Here is a 12,849-nt window from a genome sequence, read left to right on the forward strand (position 1 = left end):
GGTCACAAATTGACCAGACCTGAGGATGAAAAACTCACTATATCCAATGTGAAGAATCACATGGCAGCGTGAAGGGAAAAAAATAAATTAAGTTGGGAAAGCATAAGCCACTAACTATAGTTTGGGGGGGGGGGGCGCAAAAAAAAAAAAAAAAAAGAGGACATCGGGTGGGAGGGATACATGAGTAGGTTCTAGACTCTAGAGAGCTGTACATTTTTCAAGCAAGTTAAGCTTCCAAAAACTCAGGTATAAAGTGAGTTCGTTCGTTAAACCAAGTGATTTCTAAGGTCCACCTCACTTCCAGAACAAATCCTAGAAAAACAAGGAATTTAACATTTCAGATCTTTGTGATGCCAAGAAAAATATTAAATGCTAAAACATAATAATGGCATTAAAACTATTGAGAATGAACACAGAGCTGAAGCAGAGCATTATAATGGGTTACAAAGAGAATTTCTTATATCCCTGCAAAACAGGACACCGAAGGATCTAAAACCTATGCTTCCTTGTAATAGCTGTTTTTCATTACTGAAGATATAACTGAGTTAGTACACAAAGAAAAGTCCAAACTGTCAGCTTTTAGTCCTCCACATTCCCCTCTTTAATATGGCATTTTGCACTATATACATTAATGAAAATTTGAAACAAAAAGAACTTAGTCAAACTCCCCTTCCTCCTCCAGCTTTATTGGATAGTTTAAAATTACATTTCTATTTTCTAGGACTTCAGGTGCGCTCTCCATCTGACTTTTAAAAACTGATTACAGCAAATGAAACACAGTTGTCTAAGTGATATAGTATACAAAAATAACATCTTGATTTCTGTGAAAATGCATTTCTCTGCAATTCCTGAATAACTCCAAATTATGCTAACTCTGAGCATAGATGTTTACTCTGGGTTTTAGATTTAGTCTTTGAAAAAACGTGTTCTAAACCTTTGCCATCACCTTATGTATATCGAGCCATCAACGCTGTGATGAAGTTGTTCCTGTTTAGGCCTTTATCCTGATTTTTCTCGCACAGCCATTAACACACGTCTTTTTGTTTTGTTTACTCCCACTCAACGGTATGTTCTATGTAGGGCCTGATACAGATGTTACTTGGTGTTATTTAACAGCTACTGAGGTCAGACAATCCAAGGCCATCATTATGCTAAAATTAAAGTTATTTATGGAAGCTCATAAATACTTCCAGAATTGGTTTTACCTCCTACATGGGAACATATCCAAGAAACCCAGAACGGGCTTACTGGTCTGACTCAACTCTTCCCATTCCTCCATCCCTATTCACCAGTGGCATGGAAAGGGGGTTCTTTAACAAAGCATTATACATAACACCTCTACCAAACTAAACATAAACTTTTTTTTTTTGTAGTTAAATGCAGAAAGTCGATTTTTTTCCACCCCTTTCCTCCTTTTACACGGCAAGTAAAGCTCACTGGCCTGGGAGTAGCCTCTATCTGCCAACCTTTGGCCAGTGAAGAGGATTCAGAGAAAATAATACAACCATCAATCAGAAAAAGGAGGGGCGACAAAGGAAAATAATTAGGCTGTGGCTTCAATCGTGCATTCCCGTGCAAGGTGCCCTGACTCGCCACAGCGGTAACAGTTGACTTCACTTGTCTTGCTGCAGTTGATGGCTACGTGACCAGTTTCACCACACCTTAAAAAAGAGAGAGAGTGAGTTTTCACAACGTGCCCAGAAAATGCAAAACCGTACTGAAGCAACAATAACTACAGAACAAAAAGCAATGGAAAATGAAGCAATGCATTTTTTCCCTCAAGAGTCTCATTAACCCCTAAACTAAGAGCAGGAAGGAAGAATTAGATAACAAAGTACTCAATTATGCAGCCTAAGCCATAAAATTAAAATTTTCACCATAAGAGAGCCACCAAAAACACCAAAACAGCAAAAACAGGGGCACCTGGGTGGCTCAGTTGGTTAAGCTACTGACTCTTAATTTCGGCCCAGGGCATGATCTCACGGTCAGGAGATTGAGCCCCAAGGTCCACTCTGTGCTGGGTGCAGAGCCTGCTTGGGATTCCCTCTCCGCCCCCTCCACTCCCACCCCAAATGTGAAAAACCATGACATTGGCCAAGATGTACCTTTTTCTTAAGTCTTATTTAAGTAATCTCTATACCCATCATGGGACTCAAAATCATGTCCCCAAGATCAAGAGTCACACTCTCCTCTGACTGAGCCAGCCAGGTGCCCCAAGGTGTACCTTTATACAAATTAATCCCTAAGATTTCATTGGTAGGTACTTATCAAAATTTATCAAATTTTATGCCTTAAATATGTACATTTTATGTCTCATCCACAAAGATTTCTGGTTGCAGGACAAAAGATTTGTGTATGAGAAATTATAGTTTTCTACAATGCCTCTGAAAACTCCAAATTACAGCACAACATTCTTATTTTTAAATTTAAACATTAAAAATCCCAAAGTTGTGTAAGTTGTCCAGATGCCATAAGCAACAAGCCATAATGGCAGAACAGTGCCTAACGTACAGACAGGCTGCGGGTTATATATGCTGAAAATCAGTATCATCTGGTCACAGCCAACCTTCACTGAACGTACTGGTGCACAATGCCATCCCATTCATACCTTACTCACCTCTAAAATAATCTCTGCCATGAGCCTTCCTCCAGCAACACCCTAACTTACCTATAGCACTTCACTTTGGTGCAGTCTTTTTGAATGTGTCCAAATTCTCCACAAGAATAGCACTTCTGCTCATCCGCATGGTCACAGTCACGAGCCAGGTGGCCTGGTTTGCCACAGTTGTAGCAGCACTGCTCTCGCTCTCTCTTGGGCTCCTTGCAGTCCTTGGCAATGTGGCCACCTCTACCGCAGTTATAGCAGGCTTCAACAATAAGGAAAAGAAGCAGACCAAGACTATAAAACCTTTACAAAACACTGCTGTTTTAAGCCATACAACACAAAAACTTCAAAGATAAAAAGTCTTTTCCAATGCTATGTGTAGCAGTAGCACATGCTCACCTCTCCAAATTCTAGAAGGGTACGAAAAGGAAGTGTTAAATACTTACCATCCTCTTGAAGATCACAATCCTTGGCAAGATGACCAGACTCACCACAGCGGTAACAGATGTCTGGAAGAGATGAGGAAACAAACTGGAAACCTATTTTGGGCAAAAACAAAAAGAATTCGGCTAATTAGACCAGTCATGATACTAATAAATACTGAAGTGCTTCAAAATTTTTTATTCGACAAAAATACCTCTATCCGAGGTAAAACCACCTCTGCCACGGCTTCTCATTCCACGACCACGGCCTCCGCCAGTAGGGCATTCCCGGGCCCAATGGCCAGATCGTCCACACTTGAAACACTCATTGCTGCTCATGGCTGCAGTTAGAGCTTCGAAATATTAAAAATGACATTGTTAAACTATTTGAAATTACTTTTATACTTTTATTGCCCTTTTATAGTGTATTTTTGGATAATTATTCTGGGGGAAGAAGCCAGCATATGATGTTGGTTAGAAAAAGAGCCACCAACAATGTACTTGGGCATTATATGCCTATTAAGAAATACATTAGAAGTGAAAAAATGTAAAACACATATTTTGATATAATTTCTGATTTTTAAAACCATCAAGACTGTGAATATACGGACTAATACAAATGTTAATTCAGTTATTAATGGGGTGATGGAATTTATAGGGTATCAATGCACATCCATTATTAGAAATAATACCTCATTCAAGGTCTAATTTAATGGACACATTTTCATGGTTACAAGCTAGTAAACTTTATTTTGGGCAACTGGAAGTTATTTAATGGTCATAAAATTGGAATAGCTCAAAATAACAGAGCTGTAGTATGTACTTCAAGAGTGAGGGGCAGGTAGAGAGAGCTATTTCTCTAACTTTAGCATTTAACAGTGCCTAGCTATACTGCAGCACTTGTCTGCAGACTCTTTAGAGCAGACATGTTAGACAAAAATGCAGGATATAAATTTTCTCTAGAGGACACAGTATGTTAAAAATATCAGAAAAACAAAAGGGTACACCAAAGTGCTAAAACCATCTAAAGCACCGGGACCATTTTTTTCTTTTATTCTCTTCTTTCTAAACTTTTCTGTAGTTTCACATTTAAAACAAGGCTACTTGGAATAAAGATTCCTTTATTGGGTATTATTTACAAAGGGGGGGGCAAAACTCCCACTAAAGCAAATGAATTTTATACTTCTTATGTAACAATCTAAAAATAAACAGGGACTATTCCTGGAATAGAATGGAATAGAATGGAATGTTGCAGGAGAAACTCCTAGGAAAGTGGTTTTTAAAAAACAAACTAGCTCGGAACAATGTAGTAACTTTTACATTTCCACACTTCCACATGTGATTATTTTTACTCTTATTTCCAGTGTCAAGCCATAGTACACTAAGTTTTTTAACTACCCTCTCAAAGCCATAAGCACCGTGATCTAGCAAAACAAACTGTTTCAACTAAGACTGACTAGATGGTGGAATTATCCAAACCAACCACAGCACCGAACCTGTGCTGAAATGGCAGCGAAATAGCAAAGTACCCCCTTCCCCACCACCCTTTCAGTAACTGGTTCACTGCTAAGTTATAGAGAATCCAGTAACTAAAAATTAAGCTAAAGTTCAGTTTCAAAAGTTTCCATTGTCAAATATTCAAAAGAACTCAATACTTATCCCAAGCCTCTGCAATCAGATTCAGGGTAAGTTTTCAAAGAGATCTATCAATTCTTGCCACTCACCATATAAACACATTACCAAAAAGGGGGGGCGGGGGAAGGACAGGTGGGGACCTGCATGGGATACCTAGGAGTTAGTAGTTTCAGGGGTTTCTGAGTGGCTCAGTTGGTTAAGCGTCCAACCCGTGATTTTGGCTCAGGTCATGATCTCATGGCCCTGGGATTGAGCCTGCATCCGGCTCCACGCTCAGCAGAGAACGTCCTTAAGATTCTCTTCCCCCTCACCCCCCTCAAATAAATAAATCTTAAAATTAAAAAAAAAAAAGTTACTGGTTTCAGATGCATAATGCACATTTCTAGTCAAAAGAAAACAGCCAATAAAAACTAAAAATGTATTTTTGCAAAGTATGAGATTACATTTGCTTCCTTTTACTGGTATTAGCCTTTTAAGTCATGTAAAGTACTAGTTTCCACCAGAGAGGAGTTAGGATAAAATAATAAAAAAATAAAAATCACAGAAAAGAGCTGCTTATGGTATCTTGTCCTCCCCTTCACCCTCATTTTCATTCTGCATCTTCTCCAGTTTATAGCCAGACCAATTTAAGCACATTTAACTATTGCTGTCAATGAGTTCTTTGCACAAAAATGATCACTTCCTTTCACAAGGTAATACAGGCAACTTGACAAGTCCTGAGTAGTTTATCATTTAATATTTAAACAAGAGGGGCTCCTGGGTGCCTAAGTTGGTTGAGTGTCTGACTCTCAATTTTGGCTCAGGTCATGATCTCAGGGTTGTGAGACTGAGCTCTGTGTCAGGCTCCATGTTCTGCTGGAGGTTCTCTCTCCCTCTCCCCCCCCCACTCATACTCTCTCAAATAAATCTTAAAATTACACACACACACACACACACACACACACTCACAGGGCGCCTAGGTGGCTCAGTCAGTTAAGTGTCTGCCTTCCACTCAGGTCATGATCTCAGGGTCCTGGGACAAAGCACCACTGCTCAGCGGGTACCCTGCTTCTCCCTCTGCCCCTGCCCCTCCCCCTGCTTGTTCTCTAATAAATAAAATCTTTTAAAAAGTTATATATATATATAAACAAGGTAACTTTTCTTTTAGAAAATATCACGATCACATATTCAATATGCATTCCTAAAGCTAGTTTCGGACAATCACTCCCTTAGACTGATGCTTTAAAAGGACACTGTTTATTTCATAATAAAGTACAAAGGAAATGAGTTAAATGAATCATGTTTATCAGGGAATAAAGTCAGCAAGTAAAATTTTAGGTTTACTTTCAGCACAGAAATATGAGTTTAAAAAACTACTCAAGGGGCGCCTGGGTGGCTCAGTTGTTAAGTGTCTGCGTTCAGCTCAGGGCATGATCCCAGAGTTCTGGGATCAAGCCCCGTATCAAGCTCCTCCGCTGGGAGCCTGCTTCTTCCTCTCCCACTCCCCTTGCTTGTGTTCCCTCTCTCGCTGGCTGTCTCTCTCTCTCTAATAAATAAAATCTTAAATAAATAAAAAACTATTCAAAAACTTATTAATCTACGTGTACATTTTTCATGAACTGTTTTTCCATTCTGCCTTCTCTCTATTCATGGGATCCAGATCCAAAATGAACAGAAGATAAAGAAATGATAGGAAAAGTACTTCTGGAAAGAAGACAATTGGTTAAAATAACACTAAAAGATTAAACACTACACTCTACTTCTTCCCACCCTAATTCCTAATTGAAATTTGGTTGAAATGTGATCATTTCTATATAAACCACAAATTATTTAGGGAAAGCAGTATTTCTCACTTAGACAGTAATTAAACTATTCTACAAAAACAGATATGCAACTTTATACATGGTAACTAGTTTTCGATATCTGCTTTGCCATCAACAAATTTCAGTCTGACATAATTTTGTTTACAGGAGTAAATTGAGGTTAAAAAAATACTAAATCTTAAAAAGAAAAGAAACATTTCATTAACATCCCAAAGATCCATCATCAGTAGGCCACATGCTTTTTAAAAGTTCTTCCCACTGAGCTTTAGGTACTGTGTATGCAATCTGCCTTCTCCCCCTTTGGCCAAGCCAATCACAATTAGCTGTTCTACATTTTCACTGAGTCCCCCTGTGATAGATTTGTCTGTCAGTAACACTAAACCAACCGATTCCCACCATGTTTTAGAGACCTGCCACTTATCCTAGAAGCAGGTCCCCATCCTAATATTCATCTTATAGGCAAATGTATTTAGTTAAAAGGTCTTTAGAGAATCATATGCTATTCCCTATGAAAAGGAGAGGCAGTAAAGTAAGACAGCTGAGAATTATGGTTCTGTGATTCTATGACTACTTCTGGCTGGAATTTTGCTGCACTGTCCTGCCTGCACCCCCTCCACCTGTCACAACCTTTTCCAACCTTCAACGGCCAACTCAAATGCCAACTCTTATAAAAGAATCTGACCACATCTCCCAGCCTGGAACTCTCCTTCCTAGTAAAACCCACAGTACTTTATTATTATCTGTCTGATGACACTACCATATTGACCTTTATCATATTCCTTGAGGGCAGAGACCAAGTAATTCACCTTTCAATCATCACAACACCCCATATAATTATCCTTTTTTTTTTAAAGATTTTATTTATTTATTCATTCGACAGATAGAGACAGCCAGCGAGAGAGGGAACACAAGCAGGGGGAGCGGGAGAGGAAGAAGCAGGCTCCCAGCGGAGGAGCCTGATGGGGCTCGAACCCATAACGCCGGGATCACGCCCTGAGCCGAAGGCAGACGCTTAACTGCTGTGCCACCCAGGCGCCCCTATAATTATCCTTTTAGTAGCAGTTATACTCAGTATTTTAACTGCTTGGGGGAAGGGGACAATAATCATTTGCTGAATGAAATAAATTCTGTTTCTTATACAGACCCAACCCAATCTAACCAAGTACTAACACCTAAATTCTTGCTATCACAAAAGTTACTGCACCATTAATTTAACAATGTAGGGGCGCCTGGGTGGTTCAGCCACTGGGCATCTGCCTTTAGCTCAGGTCATGATCCCAGGTCCCTGGGACTGAACCCCAAGTTGGGCTTCCTGCTCAGTGGGGAGTCCGCTTCTCTCTCTCCCTTCCTGACAGTTTGTGTGCTGTCATAAAATCTTAAAAAAAAAAAGTCAACAATGTATTTTTAAATTACGTACTCATTGAGGATGTACAATCACTCTAAATTCAAGAATGCTTATTTCGGATTATCTAATAAAATCCTATTTCAAGAATTCACAATCAATTAGACCTCTAATATTTCATGGAATGCTACAAAACGTATTTGCTAATGAAGATAAAAGACAAAATGCTTTCTTTTCACTGTTGCTAAGCAGAAGGTGAGCATGTATTTCCTTCCTTCTGCTAAAAATCTTTGCTTGTATCTACACCGATGTCACACAGTGAAGATTTAGGGACTCCAACAGGTAAGCCTGGGTTAACCACTTATCCACCTGCTGTGTTACCTCAGATACAAGATCTGTCCTTATCAGGAAAGGATGATAAAACTGATCCGGGATGGGGGCGCCTGGGTGGCACGGCAGTTAAGCGTCTGCCTTCGGCTCAGGCCATGATCCTGGCGTTGTGGGATCGAGCCCCATATCGGGCTCCTCCGCTACGAGCCTGCTTCTTCCTCTCCCACTCCCCCTGCTTGTGTTCCCTCTCTCGCTGTCTGTCTCTGTCGCATAAATAAATAAAATCTTTAAAAAAAAAAAAAAACTGATCCGGGATGAGAATTGTTACCACGTGTCTTGTCCTTAACAGGTGCTCAACTTAAATTTTAAGGGTTATGTCTTCTACTTAATCTTTCTACCCTTCCCCCAATTAAGTTAGATTACTTACAGGTGGTTTAGAACCCAGTGCAATGCCTCAGAGTAGGATTATTATAGGGCAAACTCTGCTCATACTCAAGTTTCCCATCTCAAGGTCTACTTCCTGAATGAAATGAAGAGGTAAGAAATATGGGTAAATTCCAAACGACTTCACATTTCCAACAACCGAAATCAGTAATCTGTTTCCACTTCCTTTTCTGTGTATCAAATTTTCACGACATAAACCACACTTAAAAGGAGCACAAGGCATGCCAGACAGCAGTAAGACAGTCAAGATATCACCTGCAAAGACTGAAAATTCACCGAGAGGCCATATATAATTAAGAGGTCCAACTACTTTACACTCATCTATGCTTAAATTCTGGAATTGATAGCAAAAGATTATTGGTTATACTAACCTGTCTTCATCAGTGTTAACTGTTCCACATTTCTGATACTAAGAACAAAGCCAGTAAACTTAAATCTTAACAGGACACCATCAAGACTAACAATGTGAGTTCCAATGAATAAGACCCTAACTCTGGCTATAAATATATTTAAAATAAGTAGTGACAGGCAAGGGCGGGGGCAACAAAGTGTGATGTGGATCTGGCTATCTTTACAGTTTTATATGGTTTTCCTAACATAGCTCTGTGTTTGTGTGTATTCACACTTACTGTATCTCTATTTCGTTGAAGTTTAGGGTTATCCCTGACTCATTCACACTGCTGACCTAACTATATCCAGACCATAGTGGCGCTTTTGCCCCCCCTTATGTACTCCCTCATCATTATGTTCAAATAAATCAGTTTAGTGTTCCAACATGGTACTGAAACACATCAGACTATTATAAGATAGACAAACTACAGACAGAAGGGAAGGAAGCAAGTTACTCTGTAAATTACCTGCATTCTGGCCAGAATAAAGGAGACCAGAGTGTTAATACTGGGAGTGATTCTGGGTTCTTATCCTGGTTCCTACCCTGACTACCCCAAAGGGTTTTAAGGTTCTAATAACTAAATATCTACTATGACTCAAAGGTTAATAAACATATTATCTGTAATCCTTACAACCCTGCAAGTTATGTATTCTTGTTCCCATTTTACTGATAAGGAGACTGAAGATCTGAGACCACGTAAAACACGTTAATTTGTAATGCCGAAAGTATTTGTTCTCTTTAGATAAATCGAAACTAGAACTGATCAACCTTTTAAAAATCCACAGCCATTTATAAATTTATTCACAGTATACCATCACACAGCCCTCCTGAATTTTAAGCTGAGATAGATTTTCTTAACCTTTGTGGTCGAACTTAGAGGAGTGTCACTACAGATCCAAAGACTGGCAACCTGATTTCACTAGTTAATAGCCTCATTTGTAATCATGGAGCCACTCCAGGTGATCACTATACTACACTCTCATACTGATTAATAGATTCTACTTACAACTCCCATTTTGGCGGCCATGAGCTCTCACTTTATTATTCCAGCAGTTTTTTATAACATGAAAATGGTGCACAGTTTACTGGAATTCTCAACAGCATGCCCTTACTGCAGCAGCAACTAACACTGCCAGAATAGGAGTTCTATTAAGTGAGACAGTAAGAAAAGAGCATTCTCCACATAGCAGGCCAGGATGCCTTGGCATCAGTCTTCTGGCTCTCCACTTACTGTCAGAAGGCTAGGAAGAGGAAAGAAGCCAACAATTTCTTAAAACTCTCACTCCTGCAAAGGGGGGGGGCAAAATCTCTCTTGTGGTCAAGTGCTTAGCCAACAGACCATTCCAATTACTCAAATTGCGGTTCTACTGTTTTTAAGCACTAATCTGGTAACTTCCCATGTATGTACCACATATTTTTATTAAAATTTTTTTAAAAGGCAAAAATAATCCAGAAAGTCACATAACCATCTACAAAACCCACTTATAATACCTTAAAGAAGAGATCACTCTGCCTGTTCCAGTTGTTCAAATGCTAGTGTAATAAATGCCCTTTGGGCTTCCATTGATTTGGCTCCAAATATTTGACTCCACATTTGTTTGAAACACATTACCTCTCATCAGTATGAAAACGTGGACCTTTAGATTGCTAAGACATACCCAAGTTTTCTTAAGATTTTATTTATTTATTTGAGAGAAAGCGTGCACAAGCCTGGAAGGGGTAGAAGGAGAAGCAGGCTCCCCGCTGAGCAGGACTTGATCCCAGGACTCTGGGTCATGACCTGAGTGGAAGGCAGCCGCCCAAACGACTGAGCCACCCAGGCGCCCCTTACCCAAGTTTTCTAATGTGACATCTGCAGATAACTACCCAAACATACACTGTTAGCTTAAAAAAACCTGTTGCCAAGAGTTGTGATTTGGAAAAAATTTTAAGCCCTTAATTCAGCCCCTGGGAATCTAATAAGTTATTCTTTTTATATTCCAGTACAGAATAGACAAGAATCAGGTTCAACAAGCTAAAAACAGCATGTACCTACATAACGTGGCATTTGTAGAGGTTTGATTAAACCATGATCAGAGTAATTTTAAAGCATTTGAAAGTGACTGCTTTGCATAAGTGGGGGGAAGCCTAAGAGGAATCTCATCTCATACATCTTTTAAAAATCCTCAAAATCATATATGCAATTTATAGTGCTTGAGCAAGAGTAACAAAGTTACTATCTTAATTTAAGGTAACTTGTCCATGCGGAAATTAACTGGTTATGTTTCTCTCAAAAAAAGGGGTCAAACAACAGGAAAATAGGAAAACCTTTTTTAAAAAACAATTTGTATATGGGGTATGATCAGGATGTAAATTAACCTAGACTCTTGGCTTCTTACCCTCTCCTGGGTCTTTCTGGGTAATGACTGAAACACACTATCCCAAGTCACAGATGACTACTGAGCAATATTTTCTTTTTCGAAGACCTCCAAAACCAGATGTAGTCACTTCCTTTCGAAGTGCCCTGTGGCTGAGGCCATGTGGTTAACATGTGGCAACAAGCATACGCCTTACCCATAATAAAATCAACACCCAAACCCAAATGTGGGCAATTATGTCGTCCTGAAATAGGTTTTCACATTTGGAATATCTAGACGGGGGCTGGCTCATTAACTTTCACGTCTCATTTTCAAATTAAATTATGTTTGTATAAGCCACGAAACGACTGGATTTCGTCGATTCACGGAAAGCGAGACCTATCTGCCTCTTTTAGAACTGCAACGTTTAGAGAAGTAACTTAGCATTTGAACAACGATAAAAATTCAAGAATCGGGAAGCTATCAAGTATGGAGAGTACGAATTTCGAAGATTCTCAGACCTTCTGGCAGAGTATCCCACCACTATAAACCCAAACGCGTCTTCAGTGACCCTTTTCTAAGCCCATCAGAACCCTTGGCACATGGCCCGCCAGGCCCACTACCCCAGCACATGGCCTGCATAAATACCCAAACCCATCCCCCCCACCACCACTAGGGTCCTTTCCCCACCACCCAGCCTCCTTCCAGTAAGTTCCCGCCAAACCGAACCTCCGTCCCGCACTCCGCGACCCTCGAAGTCTCAGGGCCTCAGTCCCAAAGGGCGCACGGGCCCGGGCCTCTTTTGCTCTAAGGCCGCGCGGCCTGGGGTGCGGCCTTGGCCCTGGAAGAGGCCCCGAGGCGCGGCGACCCCGCTTCCCACGACGGAAGGGGGCGGGGGGGCCCCCCGTGCGGCAGGCCGGAAACCTGGGCTTGCGGCGGCGGTGGCAGCCGAGTTTCCCGCCTGACGCAGCAGCAGGCCAGAGTGCGGCCGCCATCGCCGCCTCACCGCTCCCAACCTCTCCGTCCGCCTCGGCCAGGGCCCGCAACGCGGCTTCCCCCCAACCCCAGGCCCCACTCTAGGCCCTCACCTTCGGCGTCTGAGCGGGCCCGCAGCGGCGGAGACTCGGACGCAGGCCCGGGGAAGGCGGCTCACAAGATAGCGGCTGTTTATTTTCAGGGTCCTTGCCTGCGCCACACGCGGGTCTGCACACGGCCCCACACACGCCGCTGCGCACGGCTCTCCTCCGCCTCGCCCACGCGGCCAATCAGCACGCGGAGCTCCGCCGTCCAATCAGAGCCGCCCCCGAGGAGGGCCGCCCAGCTTGAGCGCGGCGCGGGGCGGGGCGGGTCTCTACCTCCGCGCGCCGCGGCTTTTCCCAGCGTGCCCCGCGCGCGGCCTTTCCCGCCCGGAACCCCAGGCCCCGACCCTTCTCGGGCCTTTTCCGCTTATTCCAGGCCCCTCCCCACCCGGAGGAAATTTGGGTGTCCCGGCTTTGGTGATACCTCGCGGCTGCCGGCGATGAGGGTTGCCAGAGGGCGGGT

General features: G+C 41.8%; 1 protein-coding gene across 4 annotated transcripts; it reads right to left on the bottom strand.

The window, feature by feature from the left end:
- Positions 1 to 577: 577 nt before the first annotated feature.
- On the bottom strand, positions 578 to 12,554 carry CNBP (CCHC-type zinc finger nucleic acid binding protein). 4 transcript variants are annotated; one of them, XM_034658866.1, is made up of 5 exons: positions 12,396 to 12,554; positions 3,264 to 3,380; positions 3,052 to 3,144; positions 2,669 to 2,867; positions 578 to 1,661 (listed from the first exon to the last, which is right to left on the bottom strand). In XM_034658866.1, the coding sequence occupies exons 2-5, from the start codon at positions 3,364 to 3,366 to the stop codon at positions 1,544 to 1,546; spliced, it is 513 nt and encodes a 170-aa protein (XP_034514757.1). In that variant the 5' UTR covers positions 3,367 to 3,380; positions 12,396 to 12,554; the 3' UTR covers positions 578 to 1,543. The 4 variants fall into 4 exon arrangements, with proteins under 4 accessions (XP_034514757.1, XP_034514756.1, XP_034514755.1 ...); XM_034658865.1 differs by having other exon boundaries at positions 2,669 to 2,870; XM_034658864.1 differs by having other exon boundaries at positions 3,243 to 3,380.
- Positions 12,555 to 12,849: the final 295 nt, after the last annotated feature.

This window comes from Ailuropoda melanoleuca, chromosome 4, assembly GCF_002007445.2.
Source record: "Ailuropoda melanoleuca isolate Jingjing chromosome 4, ASM200744v2, whole genome shotgun sequence".
NCBI lineage: Eukaryota > Metazoa > Chordata > Mammalia > Carnivora > Ursidae > Ailuropoda > Ailuropoda melanoleuca.